Source organism: Rhamphochromis longiceps, linkage group LG9 (assembly GCF_057381845.1).
Source record: "Rhamphochromis longiceps isolate RC_006_pf linkage group LG9, R_longiceps_female_GT1.1, whole genome shotgun sequence".
Classification (NCBI taxonomy): Eukaryota; Metazoa; Chordata; class Actinopteri; order Cichliformes; family Cichlidae; genus Rhamphochromis; species Rhamphochromis longiceps.
The window spans coordinates 15,731,805-15,750,180 of NC_140565.1; the positions used below are offsets into that span (position 1 = coordinate 15,731,805).

At 40.1% G+C, this 18,376-nt stretch overlaps 1 protein-coding gene across 1 annotated transcript in view; it reads left to right on the top strand.

Moving 5' to 3' along the window:
* The window catches only part of ctnnd2a (catenin (cadherin-associated protein), delta 2a), a 285,195-nt gene that overhangs the window by 211,375 nt on the left and 55,444 nt on the right, over positions 1 to 18,376 (top strand). Inside the window, exon 15 of the mRNA XM_085418472.1 lies at positions 9,041 to 9,227. Coding sequence (XP_085274598.1) covers positions 9,041 to 9,227 — 187 coding nt within the window. The remainder of the gene's footprint in view (positions 1 to 9,040; positions 9,228 to 18,376) is intronic.

Below are 18,376 nucleotides of genomic sequence, written 5' to 3' on the forward strand. Positions count from 1 at the left end.
CAAAACAAAACTGCTTACAAGAAAAGGCACAGTTATTGACAAATTAGGGTCTTCATTCCCTCTCAAATTAACTGTGATTGGCACCCAGCCATCAAATGGGAGAGTGTCACCATTCACAGCACGGACTTTTAACTCTTCTTCATTATCAATGACTTCATCAAGTGACCTTACAGGTGTATCTGGTAGATACTTATTTTTCCACTCTCTGTCAATCATGCTCACTTGAGCTCCCGTGTCCAACAAAGCACTAACTGCTAAACCATTTAGATGGCACTGGGTGAGCGCTTTTTTTCCAATTAGTTTGGCTAATTTTTCACTTTTACTGTTGGGTGAACTGCCAAGAAGTATAGCAGATTTATTTTCTTGGTTATTCTGTCTCTGGGTTGGCACTACATTATGTTTGGTGTCAGCGTCACACTTTGCCAAACTTACAGCAACAGTCTCACTAGTACTACATAGGTCAGATTGGGACGGAGAGTGGGACACGGTCACTGTTTGTCCCGTGACAGGGACCGGCTCCCGTTTCCCTGACGTATTGTTTTCTTCATGCAGCCAACTGCGCGGTGGCCTTCCTCACCACAGTGAAAACAGTGGGGACAGTCGGGGCGGTCTTGTTCTATGCACTTTTCACAGCCATACTTTCTTTCTCTGTGGTGATCGGTTTTGATTTTCTTGTACTGGCTGCTCTGTTCAGCTGTTATTTGTAGTGACTGTGTCATTTGTTCAACAATGCTTGCAAGTTTTTCGACTTTCTCTGACAGCTGCTGGATCATATCCACCTTAGGTCTTTTTCCTGCATTTTCCTCTTTCAATACAGGACACTGCATACCGTTAATCTCAACTTGTGTGCTGTGCACATTGGTGTTTCTCTGACGGGTGACTGATCCTAGACGACGCTGTCTTTCACTTTCATCACTCATTACTTTCTTCATTTGTTTAAGGATAGTCTCATCTGTGACATTGGCATCTGCAAGGAGTGGCTTTAACTCTCTACGAATGTCACTATGTTTGTGGCCCAGTCCTTGATACACAGTATGAAGAAATACATCCTGAACTGTACTGGCTGAGTACTTTACATCTGAGTTGGTATGCTTCGAGGTGAGCAAGATCTTTTGTTTGAGACCTATGACTCGATACAGAAACTGTTGTGGTGTCTCACTGTCACTTTGTTTGGTGCACATGAGTTCCTGGAAGAGTTCTGTGTTGTTTTGCTCACCAAGGTGAGAATGGAGGAAGTCTTTAAGCTCCTCTACTGTCAGTTCATCCTTGTTCATTAGCATGTCTTTGAAATTACCAGGTTTGATAACTCTCATGACAGCCCTCACAATTTCGGCATCATTAAACTGTTCTTTGAGACCCTCTTCAATCTGGCGGCAGATGCTGTTATAACTGATGTCTGATCCCTGGTCTCCAATCTGGCCCCCGTGAATCTTAAACTCCCTGCGATGGAGGTAAGACAAGTCTCTTAGGGACACCACCTTGTCATGTCTCATGGGTGCTTGAGTTTCAACTAAGCTGTCATTGTGTGGTGTGCTTCTACAATGAGCCTGTGATGGTGTCTGAGAGGTGAGTTGAGAACCTGATGTGGGCATGTACTGCTTAATTTTCTTAGAGAGCTCTTCGTAACTGAAGAGTATTTTTTGTAGTTCTATATCACGTTGGGAAACAGCAGTAGAGCTGGTATTCTGGGTCACACTGTCAGTTACTTCTGTACCACTATTATGACCATCTTCTAAAAACATTGCATTAGTTGGACTCATTTCAACACTGACATCATGAGGCTGAGCATTTGGACATAGATCACATGAATCATTACCAGTGGCAGCCTGTATCTGCAAATCAGAAACATGACCCTGGGTAACAGCATCAACAACATCTTTCAGTGACAATAAGTGTGACATGCCCTGATCTTCTGACTCTAATAAAGCCTTACTGCACATGAAACCACTGATGTACTCGAAGCAGCTGTCTTCATCCCCTGACTTAAGGCAAGACTGATCCACTCCTGGCACTGGACCCAGAGACTTGGCAATCTGGAACAGTTCATCAGCAGAGAGGGTGAGAAGGTCTTTCTTGATGGCCCACACCAAGCTCCTCCTCTCACCTTCCGCCATGGTTGCTTCCCTATCCCTTGCAGTGGGTCACACAATGTCAGCTTTCGTACAGTTTTTGCCTTGATGGGCGATGGTCCGAGCACCAAGCAGCACCAAGCAGCACCAAGCAGTCCTTATTTATCTTTTTTTCCTTACTACTTGTCCATTGCGCTAGTTGTGACACATGGCCAATGCATTTCCTGCACAATCAGTAGCATCTATTCTCCATCAGGCAGCAGCAGGTGTAGGTAACAACCAGCAGACTGGACTTGTCGGTGTTTTCTTGCCACTCTTGGCCCAAAGTACCGGTATTACTGGATCAGCTCCCAGCCTCAAAGGCAGGACTGATCCCGGACGAGCCCCCAGAAAACTGTTACAGGTACCGGGTGGCAGCACCTGTAGACAGCTATATATGTGTCCTGTAAACAGGAAAGAAATGATCAGACAGGGAGACGTGGCTTGCCGTTTCCTGAATACTCCGCCATTATTTATTCAAATTCACAATTATGCACTCCTTTCATTACTTTTACAGTATTACAACTGTGTATTTACTTATTCTTAACATAGCTCACACACACATTCTCCATAACACATTCCAATGTTATAAACATGACCAATTTTCTTGTAAGACTTGGTTCAAAATGAATTCCAACAAGACAAATCTATAAATCTCAAATAGCTTGAAAGAATGGTATAATCAGCACCATCTTGACATGTGCACTGAATTCACGGAAACACTTTATGGCAGAAACAAGATACTAAAACAATACAGGATAACGGTGGAGCCGATCACTAACATCACAGAGCATAGGAGGTGTGCGACCCAAACTAACATGCTAACCTTAGCATGCTGCTAAAGCCGTAAACAAATACTTACAAAAGTGTAATTTACTGTACTACACAATGTTGTACGCTTTCACTTTCCAACCGTAATGGTTAGTCTATGCTATATAATGGATGTGATTGCTATTATATTCTATTTCGGGCACGATACGAACCTGTAAACAGGAAAGAAATGATCAGACAGGGAGACGTGGCTTGCCGTTTCCTGAATACTCCGCCATTATGAGAAAACAGGCGGAGCATGCGCTTCAGGCTGCTAACAACAGGCCAAACCATGGTCTCACACTGCCACCTATTGGTATAAAAATGAAGCGTCCACTACAAATATCCCAGGGTAGTTACCAAGTTTCCTGTTACAATTACTGTAGTTATTTAGGGCATTTCCAAATGGAAATATCACTTACATTGAAAGTGAAATTACTTAAATTAATTCACATAAATGTGATCACACATTAGTGGGTATCACACAAAGAACAAAAATGAAGGGCTAAAGGCAGGTGACCCTTTTTGAGAGAAAGTGTCAAAAAATGGTGAACTGGGAGGATTAATGCTGAGACTCTTGTAATATCTGGACCATATTCACTGACTTATAATCCAGGTGCTGTTGGACAGAACTAATGTTGTTGGACTGTATTTGGGTTGAGCGGCTATCAGATGAAATTGTGTGACTCTATAGCAACTCTTTCGGTAGATCAGTGCTGAAAAATTTGCAGTTAAAACATGTTACGGAAGAGCTAATGATGCTAATGCTCTGTAACTACATGTTAGTGTCTCTGCTCTCGGATGCTTTGCTGTGTCAAATTTTATTCTACTCAAAGTCTAACCTTTAATTCTACTTGACGGCCGAATAATTTGAAAGTAAACAATGACTGTCACTAGGAGAGATTGATCTAGGATTGTGTCACCCTATGCTACCCGTAGACTCAAAAAAATGCCAGTATTGTACCAATTCTGCTTTCTTATTACGTCTATGTTGATCCATCCCTCTAATTTGTAATTAAAGAATCTCTTCAGAATCAGGCATAAATTTTTGTTTTTTTGTTACTTTTGGTGATTGGAAAAACCTTCCCTTTAACTATTTACCCTATCTCTCTGTTGGTTCTGAAGTTTAAATTTAGACAAGCTTTATTGGCTTCCTAGGTCTGAGCGTGAGGTAGATAGGATGAAGTCAAGGCTTCTGGGCCTGTCAGTCAAAGTCTGGTCGATGCAGAGGCTTCGGATATCAATAGGAGATGCTATCCTTACTCATGGGCTCACCTTGAATGCAGTGGACCATGACTACAGTTTCTGTTGCTGCCTCCTCTGAAATGGCTGAGGGGAGAAGCAACTGCTGAAGACAGCTGTATCCAAAAAGTTTCCATTTGGACAAATCTTCTCAGATTATTATAATTAGTACTTCTCAGTACTTCCATTAGTCACCATCTAATCCGCTTCCTCTCTATGAAAAACTGCACATGGTTGCTTCTCTCAGCTATGACGCATATCACAATGCATGTTTCTGTGAATTGCATTGAACATGAAAACAATATGCTTACATATATTCCGCTACATACGCAAGCGCTCATTTCCAGAAGTCAGTTTGGTAATGAGAATAAAAGCTATGAGAAATGCAGCAGAGAATAACTGAATGTGTACAGAAGTGACTGACTGACTTTTCCACTGTTGCAAGGTTATGTTAAAAACAGCCCAACAATGTTGAATTATACTGCTGTACTCACAAATACAGTTCATCATTTCCTGTTACTTGAAGGCATAAAATATTTTCTGTTGTCAACGTCTAAATCCCCAAGCTCCAAATGCTGCTGTTATTCAAGAAATTTCAATGCAGCCTTTTCACTGTGAAATTCTCTGGTGGTAATGAAATCTCCAGTATTGGCAGTGGCAGTTTACCCACAATACATGATTTTACCTTGTGCTGCCAAAGGTCTTCAGCAAACCTACCGCTGAAATGAAGGTTCGATGACTCGATGGTTAAGTCAGCAATTGCTAGCTTGCTGTCTGAAAACGTTACCCCAAAGCACTATTTTATTTTATGTTATTTTATTTATTTATTTACCGTTTTTCTCATTCACAGATTTTTATAGACACAACAGCCATGCAATTTGTCATCTCTGGCATTGCTCATCACCAGGTTGTGACCCAGCAGCTAACTAATTCGCAGTGAGCTGCACAAATGAAGGCTGTTTAATAAAACATCACCACTTGAGGCCTAACAGGTCTCATTCTTCCCTTACAAGTCACATTCTCATTTATTCATGAATTCATGCAATCATCTCCTCTCTCCCCCAAACCACCAGGCTCCTAGGAAACTGTCTGTCAAATGTCTAAAGGGAACTAGTCAGAGAGGGATGGGGTATAAGGACAAGGAAAGAGAAAAGAAAAAAAGCGCAGACACATGCACTCACAGGCACACAAGCTTGAAGTATGATGTCACTGTCTGTTGGTCACTTGATGTTATACCCATAAGGACATTGAGTTTAGTGAAGCATTACATATCTATGTTTCTAGAGCAGACAAGTCTGTGTAAGTGTGGTTGCTGGTGTGTCGATGTGTGTGTGTCAGCCTTAAATTTGCAGAATATTGGACAGTGGCCGGTACAATGTCCTTGCCCCAGAAAAAAACTGATCAGTGCATCCTTTTACGTGTCTCCTTTTAATCAGTGTTTTTGTCCATTCGCGCCTGCACAAAAATCAACGTGTCGCTTCCTGAGCATGTATTGTGTCTCAATGTGTGTTTGTTTAGATGTATTGGCCCGAGCAGATAAAGAAAGGCTTGCTGAGTGCTGCTTCTTGTCAGCTCATCAAAGACAACACTGTTTTAACCTGATTGCAATCATACACTGAAAACACTTACCACATGAGAAACAGACCGACGCGGGAAAAAGAAGCAGAGAGAAATACAGAAGATGTTTGACAGCATTCAGCTTTATAAGTCAAGTGTTTTGCTGAATGTGTGTCTTCACTCTGAGGTGGCAACAGAGTGTGTGCATGCTTGCATATGTTTGAGCTTATTGCCTTATTTTATTTTTTTTACTTTGATTTGAGAAGAGCCTGTGTGAATAGCAGGATTAAGTGGAAAGACAGAAAGTTGAGATGTGAAACAAGAGGCTGATTAGTGAAAGTGAAGGCAAATGTTATCACACTCACACTCACATGCCTTAGTACAAGCTCTTGATTGCTGCCAAGCAGCATACAAGGTCATTGTGTTATTATCACCCTCCTTCTCTTGTCCTCTCAAGCTTGCTTCCTCTCATTCTCTCTTGCCCTCTCTCACACACACAAACTCTTCTCTGAAATTCCCAATTACATCTCCCCGTCTCTACTTTTAGCTTTCTTCTTGTATAAACTTATATATAGTCTTATGCATATTCCATCTAATCATTTGCTTTCTGCAGTGGTCTATTAAGTCTAAATTATTAAATATTAATTATTTGGGTTTAACAGCTATGCATTTGTAATTAAGAATTAACCCACTGGCTAAGTAACACTGGCATTTGCTTTCTCACTGCCCTTCCTTGTCTATTCACTGGCCTCATTTTCTTCCAATCCCTTTCCCTGAGATTGACATTATGACCGTATGTAGTAGAGTATAGTGTAAGGCTTCAAGACTGGCATTGCTTTGGGGAATGCAAAGCTGGCTGCTACTTAACATCCATTGCCTCCACAAATGTTTCAGTCAAGTGAGGCTTTATTCATATTTGTCCACAGATCACAGTTTATTTTTCTAGCCCTTTATTATCTTTATTTTCAGTACCTTTATATTTATTTTTAAAGTGCATTTTTCGTTTCAGTTCTCATGCTCGAAAGAAGTTGAACAAATTTTGTATACTTTGGGATTTTATTGTGTATATTTATTTTAAATATGCTTTATTAATTAATTGTTTGCTCCCCAACACATAATAAGTGAGGTCCAGGTTTAACTACAGAGATTTTCCACACTTGCTAGCATTTAAGAAAACAGATGCAGTCTTTATCTTTGGATTTTGCACTCAGAATTACTGAATGAACAGGACACCTTTAAGCTCACTGACAGTTTCTATGAACTGTGGGGCGCAGCATATTGTGAGTTGTGCCCATATTTTAATTGTTTGCTAACTGTGCAAATGAACGACATCTGTCATTGGGACATGCAACATCTGGAGTCTGACACGAAATACACGAGAGATGATGACCTATAGCACCACAGCTTTTTATAGTTTCTTGTAGCTTTAAAGGAGGTTGTCTCCTCTTGTTGCAATCTGTTCCAATTTCTCGGCAGTCTCTCAGCTCCTTAATCCACCAGTGCTACTGATATAGCTATATTTTCTTATTTTATTTATGCCTGTCACTCTGGTTCCTATATTTTTACTTTATTGTTTTTTGCTATGTAAGAAAGTTCAATGAAAGCCACAGAAACTAACTAACATATCTAGAATGTGACAGTGCTAATGTAGCCTGTGTGTGTATGAGCACACGTGTGTGTTTGATAGGTATGAGTGTGTCACAGCTGACCAACAGGGCTACTGCTGTCACCGGTCTGTGAAAAGGCATCTGTTTGTGTGTGTTGTATATCCATGTATCTTTGTAGGCGATTTAGTATATCATGGATACATAAAAACATAAAAACTTGTTTTTCAGCCAGGTTATTTATATGACCATGCAGCTGTGTTTGCTGGCTTTATGTTTATGCATTGCTGTAAAATTAATTTGGCAATAAGTTTGTGTGCGTTTTGTACGACACAGCATGTGATAAATAATGCCAGTTGGAGTCAGATTCAAAAATAAAAGTGTGGGTGGCTTACTCAAAAGTGATAAATATAGGGAGGTGCTATTGTTAGCATTTCCAGTCCTGAAATATGTCCTCGCATGCTCTGAAAAGGTGTGTCTGAGATCAGTGTCATTCTGCTCAAGGTTAAAAAACAGTTTTAGGCTGTTTTTATTTCTTAAAGTAATTTGCTGCCCTGACTCCCAAAATGTAGCCAAATGTATTTCACATGTACATTTCTGAACAGTGAATGGAACCAAGCACATTTTTATTAGGTTTTGGAGAGAATTGTAGCACAGCAGTTAATGAGGTATGTAAGATCAAATAATTGTTAATCGTTTTTGTTTTGTTTTTTTTACAGAAGAGCTTAAAACTTCATTTGATGAAAATGAAACGGTTGGATAAATATTTTTAGCTCTAAAGATGTATTTGATTTATGAAAGTATGAGGTTTTATTTACAAAGTTTGTAAATGTAATTTAGTCGATAAAACTTTGCAGAAAACTAAATCAACAATCAGCGTTCTTGGTGGTTTATATATTAGTGTCGTACTATTATCTAGTCAGTGTAAGTCTACATTGGCAATGACAGTTTCCACAATCCTTCATTATGATGGTGATGATGATGAAGATGATAAGCAAACAGCATCTTTGACAGTAGGCTGCTTAGATCATACCAATGTAAAAGATTATACAAAATAAATTTTGGTGCACACATGAAATATGGATAATGGTGGAAGATTTAGGTCAGGACATTATCCAAAGCTTGCAATCACATGTAGCACACAGCAGGAGGTAGTCTGCTTAAGATTCATTCTTGCTACAAGAAGGGTTCTGCTTGGTTTAGGCAACGGTGCTGCCTGTGTGGTGCATGCACTGCCGGCTGTGAATTCACTGAACTATTACCAACACTGTTTTAGTGGCAGATTGGCTCAATCAGACATCACACAGACATTGTACTGGGGAGTTTAGTAGGTTAAAGACTAGTTTATGTCTGATTCATCTGCATTTAACATTTGTGTTTCTAACACGCACCTCTAATGTCTAAAGTTCAGAGAACAGTTCCCCTTTAACTGGACTAAAACCTAAGACTTAAGGAGACTCGCGGTAGGCACCCTCATGCCTCAGCCAATTAGAATGAGAGGAAAATGGAGAATAAAAAGAGAAGCACTGAGAAAGAACAAATGTAAATGCTGAGAATATTGGTGAGCCAGTAACTGACCCGATCAGTTACATACAGAAACGTGCAGACAGAAACTAAGGATATAATAGTTATAGTAGCTACTTTGAAAAAGTTACTTACAGAACTGTCTAAACATAAATATGATAATGTTTCTTATTTTCTGAACACATTCATATGCAGGTGTGCTTTGGAACCTGTCATCATGTGATGCACTGAAGATGCCAATCATCCAGGATGCCTTGGCCGTTCTGACCAATAGTGTCATCATACCCCACTCTAACTGGGACTCCTCCCCAAATCACCATGATGACCGCAAGCTCCACATCCATACATCCCAGGTGCTGCGCAATGCTACAGGCTGTCTCAGGTAAGCAACAGGCACTTAAAATCTTGTCTCAGGTGTTGTTTTCTTCTTCTTTTATATATCACATTATCATTTTATTCAGTTCTGTTCGGTTTTGTTTGTATTGCACCAGTTCACAACAGTCACCTCAAGGTGTGTGTGTTTATACATCTACTGACAAATGGTTTTTTGCAGAAAAATCAAAGTTTCTTAATCTTCACCACTGTGCGATTATAGGCACAACTTCAAACAGTATATGCATATTTTGTTCTTTTTTGTTGCTCCCTTTCACGTTCATTCACTGAAGCACATTTGCACCAATTTGTGTTGGTCACCATAGAAACAACTCCTCCACTTGCTGGGATCCTTTGTGTGTTGACTTTCGTTTTGGTGCATTGTGCCTCTAAATTGTTTCTTTGTACAGTTTGAAATCACGGAGGACAACTTACAGCTTTCATGATTACTGTGTTTATGTGCATCTCAGTATGAGAAAATAGGTTTCTATTATATTTCAGTGTGTACTCGTTAACGCCCATCCTCGTGTTAGTAAAGCCTACACTTTATGCTCTACTTTGTGCTCTACTTGTGTCAGAGCAGTTACTGTAGTCTTAATTGAATATGGTGAGTTAAGCATTAAGTTAACTCGCATGAAATTTGCTCCTTGTTGATCTATTTGATCTAAACATCTGTTAAGAGCCTGGCATGCAGACATGATAGTGAATATTTTTTGATCACATAATTCTTTTCTTAGATCTGCTAATCTGGCATGAAAGAGTAAAAAGTCAGGCTGATGATGAAAAAGAGCTGCAGGTAATCGTAGTAAGTAGTACAGTAAAACACTGTAAAATGCTGTAGAAGATTTGTTATTTTGGACCACATATGTATTCATATTGAATACGTATTAAAGAAAAAAGTCAATACTGGTCTGATCTTTAAAATTAGTCATGAGACTGAAATTTTGATGTGTAACTATTTGATCACTTGCGTGCTGCTAGCACAGAAAGTATGTCATTTGTTTCTGATCATATTTGTTGATCTGTGTACATACTCTCACACCAACCCCACAGAGGCCTGCGATGTTTGAAAAAAAAAGTCTCCACTTGGCCAGCTCTCTTTGAGCTATGTAGGCGATCGTGGCTCAAGAGTTGGGAGTTCGCCTTGTAATCGGAAGGTTGCCGGTTCGAGCCCCGGCTCGGACAGTCTCGGTCGTTGTGTCCTTGGGCAAGACACTTCACCTACCGCCTACTGGCCGATGGCGCGATATGGCAGCCTCGCTTCTGTCAGCTGTGGCTACAACTGTAGCTGCCTCCACCAGTGTATGAATGAGTGGGTGGATGACTGGGTGTGTAAAGTGCTTTGGGGTCCCTAGGGGGGGACTAGTAAAAGTGCTATACAAATACAGGCCATTTACCATTTATGTGCTCAATGAACCACCAGTGGATTAAACCCTCACCCCACCAGTTTTGAAGATTCTTGAGCTATTTCAAATGGTTATCTTCCACTATTGCAGCTATTGGATGTATTTAAAAATGCATTAGGTAACCAAGCTAGAAAAGATCCTCCAACCACCTCGTTGCCACAGCTTTACACACCAACCTCAATAAAGGAAGTGTGGAACCATTCACACTCAAGGTCCCCTCCTCCTTTGGAATGGACTGGAATGGCTTTTCTAGTCTCACTTAGCAGTTTAGACTCTCAACACTTCAAGCCACTTTTTTTTCCCGTATAGTCATACAGTTAAATACTTTACCTTCTATACATTCACACCTATTGCCAATTTAGAATCACCGTTTAACCTAACATGCAAGTATCTGGACTGTGGAAGAAAGCTGTGGTACCTAGTTGTACCTCATGCAGGCACAGGGCCCAGAGACCACAAGAAAAAAGGACTTTCTTGCTGTGAGGTGACAGGGTTGTCGATTGCTGTTGAAGTTCTGACTGAGGTACAAATTGATGATCTCCCACAAGAAGTGGGGGCCAGACACTTCCAGTACAGCCTCACTAAATGTATAGGTATGCCAGGCCTGATCATTTATGGTCGTCATTTGATAACTCGGCTCGTGTCTATGACATATGTACATGATTGCAAAATGATGTAGGGTGGCCTAGCCAAGTGCACTTACAAACAACTTCATCTATATTCATGGTATTCCGTATGGACAAAGTGTGAATTGCACAAATGTCCAGTAACAGAAATACTCAGTGTGTTCTGTTAACACACCCTCCAACTTTCTGTACCATTGCTCCATATCCTCGCTGGGGACAGTGGAGCAACTCCAGACTGGAAAAGAGCCAGGCTGCTCTCCGGAATACAAATTATCCATTGAGTTGACCCCAGCTTTATCTAACCCGTATCTCTCAACCTCAAGCACTAGCTCGGCCCACTTTCACCACCAGAGAGGTGATGTTGCATGGCTAAATGTTATTAATATTAATGTTAACTAGTATGCATATCCACCTTTTTTATCCACCGATTAGGTTCTTACAGCTGCAGTACAAAAAACAAATATATAATATATTTAATAGGAAACCTAAATAATATGGGTGTGTATAGCTGTACTTGTATGGGTAAAGACTATATGATACCTAAGTGTGATCATGAAGTTATTCTTCTGTGTAATATTTGTCAATTTTGGTATCATTTGCAGTTATACAGTGCACCACAGACTAGTTTTATATCCTAAATGGGCTATGTATCCTGGGAGCAATACTTAAATTAGACGTATTAATTGACTTTTTTAAATGCTTCTTTTAAGGCCAAATGAGCTGAGGAGTTTTCATTTCATGCTAAGCACGCTATTCACCTACGGTTGACTATTTAGGAATGTTTGAGTAAAAACAGTGGTGAATCTAAAACATGAGCTCATCCAAAACACAGACAAACACATTTTCATCTTCAACATCTTTCTATGTTTGTTCCTATAGTTAATTGTAGGAACTTGGTTCTACAGAGAAATATGTTTGTGTGGGTTTTTGGATTTGTCCAACACAAGACTCAGATCCTTTCTGGTTCTTGGTTTGTTCTTTTAGCTGTTTGTTTGCCACAATAGAGATAGATTTCCTTAAAACTTTGATGACATGACGTAGATTTTCAGCAATTTTTCCTCACTAACTCACTAAACCATTTATAGAACTTGAGCGCATGTGTGTGTAGGTACCTAAAGATGCGGGGGAAGAAGACAAATGATGCTGTCACTGTGCTGTTCCACATTGTAAAGCTACAGATCAAATTGTAAAAGGTGCTAAAGGAGAGGGAGTACGAGAGGGCAGAAAAGGAAAAAGTTGGAAAAATTTGAACTGAGAGAATTTAGACATGGAGAACAATAAGAGAGAGACACTAACACATAGCAGTGAAGGTGTTTCTGCTTCTCTCCGGGGGCAGCTTTCTATCTCACCATCTTTTCAGAGGGTTAAAGTGACATAAGACCACAGTGTTCAGGTCCCAGTGTACCTGCAGCTCAATTTCAGACCTCTCACCCCTCTTATTATCTCCTTGATGTGTGTGTTTGTGTGGCTGTGTAGGCGCATGAGAGTCCATATTTCTATGTGTACTTATTGGTGTTGCATGTACAGTATATGCTCAAGTGTGTATGTGTATGTAAATGCTAATTTGTTTCCACTATAAAGAAAAAAAACACACACACAGCTGTATTTCTGGTGTGCATGAATGTGTGCATTTCTGCATATTTGTTTTTGGCTCCATGCATGACGCCGCGTGTGCAATCAGACTAGCTGAGAGGATTCTTGGTCGCCTACACCAGAATTTTGCACACTATTTTAAAGCTCTTTTTGCAATTATTACCTTTGGCAATCAGTGTGTGAAAAAGTATGCTTGTTGTAATCAATCAGACTGTCCACTTTGGCAAATCCTTCACAGCCCAGCACTGTTTTCCATCTTGTTACGGTGTTATCAAGCCAGACACAAGGTCTTCTCCTCCGTTCAGAGGCTGTTTAACTCCCTTCAGGTTGCTGGTTTGTAGCCAAGCAAGAAAAGAAAACAACTACCTGGTGCCTTACACACACCCTTTGTATGCGTTTGCATGTTTTTGTTCTATTCGTGAATGCTTTCAGCTCGTTTCCATTCAGACACCCACAGATGTGCGTAGAGGAAAGGACTGATTTTTGGTTGATCGAGAATTAAATGCGTGGTCACGAAAGAGTTTGTTTCCATATTTATTTTATGGGTATTAATAGGTTTGTTTGCATGTGTTCCATCTGGTGATGAACCCTCTGCTGCCTGTGCCCTCAATGACACACATACACACATGGACAGACATTTATGCAGAGCCACCACACACCAGCTGTTTGAGACAAAGTCACTCAGTAGTCATTTGTTCCTTGAGCAACATTAGAAGACCATCTGTCTTCGGATTCACTCGTGTCCATGTAAATCCCATGAATGTTGCACCAATTTTATAACAACTAAAAAGAAAAGAAAAGGGATTCGTGTTACGATCAGTGACTATCAGATTGTTTGCCGAGGTACGCCGTTGCACCCTGTAGTAGAAAATCAATGTCAAATTAAAAATGTATAAGTGTCCTTGTGTTTTTAAAACAGTGCAATTGGTGGAAAACATGTCCAACTGGCAATATTTTAATAGTTGTCAAACCAGCGTCTGCAGACAGCAGGAAGCTTGTTAGTGAAATTTTTCTCACGTACACATGGATGCTACTTTTTCAGAAAATAATAATGAATTGTTTAGCGTTGTATATAAGCTAATCAACACTTTTAATGGTGGCTATATGCATACACTGACAAACTAGAGCAATATTATATTCAAATTCTGTATTTTAATTTTGTAGAAAATCGACTGCCTAGTGCTTTAAAGATAAAGCTGTGTGACAGGGTGTTAAAAAACTGCATGCCGACCAGTAAACAGTGTGCATAAGTTAACTGTAAGTTGTTTTACCCAGTTGGCTGTGGAAATATGTGTTGTATTTTTATGCCTTTATTAGACACCAACAGCAGAAACCAGGAACTTAACAGTTTATGAATTTCTTATATATTTCTTGTTGAGTTGTAATAGAAACATTTAATTATACTCGAGTCTTTTGCTCTAATACCCTAAATGTTTTTGTGAAGTTGGACCCTTTACACACGTACAAGACACGGGCGTGGTGACAGCATTTCTTTATTTTGACCTCTGGTTTTACTGTGGTTTTACAATGGGACACAGACACTCGTGCTCCGCTGTCACGGCCGCTCTCCTTCACTCCGACTGTCACTATGAACATATAAAGAGTCACAATCACATTCACACCCACGCCACAGTTTTCTTTGGATTTTGAAGGATTTCTGGGATCTACGGTTAATTAGGTGTGCTTGGTACATCTTCTATTTGATCCCCTTTAATTAACTGTCATGAACGTAATTCATTGTTTTCTTTTTCAGTTTATTCATTCCCTTGTTTTTGTTGGAATTTGATAAAAAATAAAAATATATGCATGCCTTTCTCTGCTTTTACTATTTTGACATTCAATCTTTTTTTCTTTATTTGTTTTTCTAAATTTGATTCCCAGAAATCATATTAATATGTCAAAACTTCTCTGCGTGATTCTCCCCACAAAAACTGTTTACTGGAAGGAAGAGAGAACTGATTGAACTTTACCATTTAATGGAAATGTTGCCGTAACTAGAACCAGCAAACGATGAGTTTTTCCAAATATTTTGAGCTGCAGTAGTCAAATGTCGTGCTTGTTTGGCACTGCCACTAAACGAACTACGCTGTTACTTCACTGCAGCTAACAGTTTGAATGGGATGCTTAATCAAGTTCTGTGTCTTTTTGCTCAGTAGGTAATTATTTAATGATGCAGGCTAATGAGTTAGGCTAAATTAATGAGGAGTGACATCAGATAGGATGAACTGTAAACCTGTAATGGACTCACTAAATAGTAGAGATTACTGGTTAAATTTAAGCAGACACACACACACACACACACACACACACACACACACACACACACACACACACACACACACACACACGTAATAGAAAACCTTTTCTTTCACTTTAGTGTTTTCTGAAGCTCATGCAAAGGGTTTTACCGTTTGTAATGCACATGTACATATATTATGTTACCAGCGTCCCTATGAAACTGGTTAAAACAAACAAGTTGGTTTAAATCTAATCTATCAAACTATTATTTAATAAAATGCTTTTTTTCTGCTGAAGAAATTCTGACCTCACTGTTGTCTCACTAAATTATATCTAAGAAGAGGTGTGTTGCAGAATGGTGCAATACGTCATGCTTCATTACCACTAGATTAACAGGCACATGTGCACATAACACAAATGCAGAGAGTTACACACAAACTACACACATACTTGAACCCATCCATGTGCAAAGGCCTTTAAATAGCAGACATACAAATGCTATTAAGCAAAGTATATAGGAGATAACCGTATACTTATAAAAATGACAGTCTGGTCTGATCATCTTAGTATTTCATAAACTACAAAAATGTGGGAAACTTCTTTTTTATGGTCTAGCCTTTAAGAGCTTCTTTTTTCACTCAGCTGCGCACAGCTGTAAACATGGCAAGGTAAATATGGAATGATGTTGGCAGTGTACCCAGAAGAAACTGAAATGTGAAGAGTAACATTTGCTTTATTTTCCTGGAAATCGTTAGTTAGCGCTTCCTTCCTGACGACCTCTTGAACATCATGAAAAATGTGTCATTTATAATTGCAAAGCCAAAATATTGTATAGTTGAGGGTCCATCATTAGATGCTACTGGCTTAAGGATGAGGGAGTGTGACGGGCTTATGAAAACGTGTGATCGCATATCATTGCTTGCTTAAGCATCTACCTTTGTATTATATATGTATGCAGGCTAAAAACCTAATATTATAAAAGCTCTCAATAAAACATTCATGTTGCATTGCTAAGTGTCGTCTCTTCCACTCATGACGAGGCATCATATAAAAGAACATGATGCAAATCTCTGTAGAAGTCGACATATTCAAGGCTAAAGCCGGTGTTAAAGCAGTAAATAATTCACCCTCCCTCTTTCTCACCCACCTTCCGCCTGTCTTTGCTGCTTAAACATTAGTCAAGGTGAAGTGTTTTCACTGTTATGTTGTTTTATATCAACTTGACAGAGAATAGTTCTCCGTTAAGCGGCATTTCCATCGTGTGCTTGTTTGCCCATTAGCATTCAAAGAGGGTGAAAATGACTTGACCTTCTCTTGGAAGCAGGGAGCCGTGAACGTGAAGTTTTAATTGAGTTCTTGTGTCTTTCCCTTTCTTTTCTCCTTTTCTCATCAGTGCAATATTTGAAAGATCTCATTCCCTAGACTAGTGATCTCTTTATTATGGCACTATGATAGATGAACTTGAAGAAGTTCAAACTATACAAAGGTATTGTCTCATTTCGTTTCTGACATTTCAGATTTAAAAGAATGATATTTAAACTGGTGTCACCACTCTTTAATGTTTGTTTTGTTTGTTTTTCGTCTCGCTCCTTCACCAGTTGTCTGAGCCCACATAGTACATCCTCTATAAAGTGCTACAGTGGGGCAAAAAAGTATTTAGTCAGCCACCGATTGTGCAAGTTCCCCCACCTAAAATGATGACAGAGGTCAGTAATTTGCACCAGAGGTACACTTCAACTGTGAGAGACAGAATGTGAAAAAAAAATCCATGAATCCACATGGTAGGATTTGTAAAGAATTTATTCTTAAATCAGGGTGGAAAATAAGTATTTGGTCAATAACAAAAATACAAGTCAATACTTTGTAACATAACCTTTGTTGGCAATAACAGAGGTCAAACGTTTACTATAGGTCTTTACCAGGTTTGCACACACAGTAGCTGGTATTTTGGCCCATTCCTCCATGCAGATCTTCTCGAGAGCAGTGATGTTTTGGGGCTGTCGCCGAGCAACACGGACTTTCAACTCCCGCCACAGATTTTCTATGGGGTTGAGGTCTGGAGACTGGCTAGGCCACTCCAGGACTTTCAAATGCTTCTTACGGAGCCACTCCTTTGTTGCCCGGGCGGTGTGTTTTGGATCATTGTCGTGTTGGAAGACCCAGCCTCGTTTCATCTTCAAAGTTCTCACTGATGGAAGGAGGTTTTGGCTCAAAATCTCACCATACATGGCCCCATTCATTCTGTCCTTAACACGGATCAGTCGTCCTGTCCCCTTGGCAGAAAAACAGCCCCATAGCATGATGTTTCTACCCCCATGCTTCACAGTAGGTATGGTGTTCTTGGGATGCAACTCAGTATTCTTCTTCCTCCAAACATGACGAGTTGAGTTAATACCAAAAAGTTCTACTTTGGTTTCATCTGACCACATGACATTCTCCCAATCCTCTGCTGTATCATCCATGTGCTCTCTGGCAAACTTCAGACGGGCCTGGACATGCACTGGCTTCAGCAGCGGAACACGTCTGGCACTGCGGGATTTGATTCCCTGCCGTTGTAGTGTGTTACTGATGGTGACCTTTGTTACTTTGGTCCCAGCTCTCTGCAGGTCATTCACCAGGTCCCCCCGTGTGGTTCTGGGATCTTTGCTCACCGTTCTCATGATCATTTTGACCCCACGGGATGAGATCTTGCGTGGAGCCCCAGATCGAGGGAGATTATCAGTGGTCTTGTATGTCTTCCATTTTCTGATGATTGCTCCCACAGTTGATTTTTTTCACACCAAGCTGCTTGCCTATTGTAGATTCACTCTTCCCAGTCTGGTGCAGGTCTACAATACTTTTCCTGGTGTCCTTCGAAAGCTCTTTGGTCTTGGCCATGGCGGAGTTTGGAGTCTGACTGTTTGAGGCTGTGGACAGGTGTCTTTTATACAGATGATGAGTTCAAACAGGTGCCATTCATACAGGTAACGAGTGGGGGACAGAAAAGCTTCTTACAGAAGACGTTACAGGTCTGTGAGAGCCAGAGATTTTCCTTGTTTGAGGTGACCAAATACTTATTTTCCACCCTAATTTACGAATAAATTCTTTACAAATCCTACCATGTGAATTCATGGATTTTTTTTTCACATTCTGTCTCTCACAGTTGAAGTGTACCTCTGGTGCAAATTACTGACCTCTGTCATCATTTTAAGTGGGGGAACTTGCACAATCGGTGGCTGACTAAATACTTTTTTGCCCCACTGTATATAGTTACAGAAAATGTGTGACCTGTTACCTTGCACAAGTGTATGTAACTG